The sequence below is a fragment of the Penaeus monodon genome, chromosome 21, assembly GCF_015228065.2.
Source record: "Penaeus monodon isolate SGIC_2016 chromosome 21, NSTDA_Pmon_1, whole genome shotgun sequence".
In the NCBI taxonomy this organism is placed as follows: domain Eukaryota; kingdom Metazoa; phylum Arthropoda; class Malacostraca; order Decapoda; family Penaeidae; genus Penaeus; species Penaeus monodon.
Window position 1 is genome coordinate 32338085 of NC_051406.1, and position 479 is coordinate 32338563.

The window sequence follows — 479 nt, forward strand, 5'->3', positions numbered from 1 at the left end:
TACCATGTTGCCTAAGGTAAATATCTCCTTTAGACATGTATGAACTCATATGCATCTACCAGAAATCACAGCTCTTTACATTATCCCCAAGTCCTATGCTGACGGCTGTAAGTAAATGAATTAAATTTCGCGTTAGATATGAGGAATGCAAATTTTTGTCATACCGGGGCCCTTAAAGGGAAATAAAAGCCATAAAGCCGAGCTAGCGCAATAGGGTGCCTCCATAATGGGGTAAGCGAGGCGGCCACTAAACCTTTTGGCAAATCCGGTGACGAAAGCAGCTCTAACACCCTTGCCATTAGTTTCCCACGGCAAGGGCGGAGCTTCCGAAGCAATCGAGGCTTGAGACGGAGAAGGGAGCTTCGGATTCTGGATTCTGCTACTGTCGATTCGGAAAAAAGGAAATTCCTACATTTCTTTTCAAAGTCGTCGTCCAGACCAGGAATGGACGGATAGAAATTTCTTCCAATCACTTTCAT

The 479-nt window shown here is 44.7% G+C and overlaps 1 protein-coding gene across 1 annotated transcript in view; it reads left to right on the plus strand.

Moving 5' to 3' along the window:
• Positions 1–35: 35 nt before the first annotated feature.
• Positions 36–479, plus strand: part of LOC119586653 — a 51151-nt gene continuing 50707 nt past the window's right edge. Inside the window, exon 1 of the mRNA XM_037935393.1 lies at positions 36–107. Coding sequence (XP_037791321.1) covers positions 36–107 — 72 coding nt within the window. The remainder of the gene's footprint in view (positions 108–479) is intronic.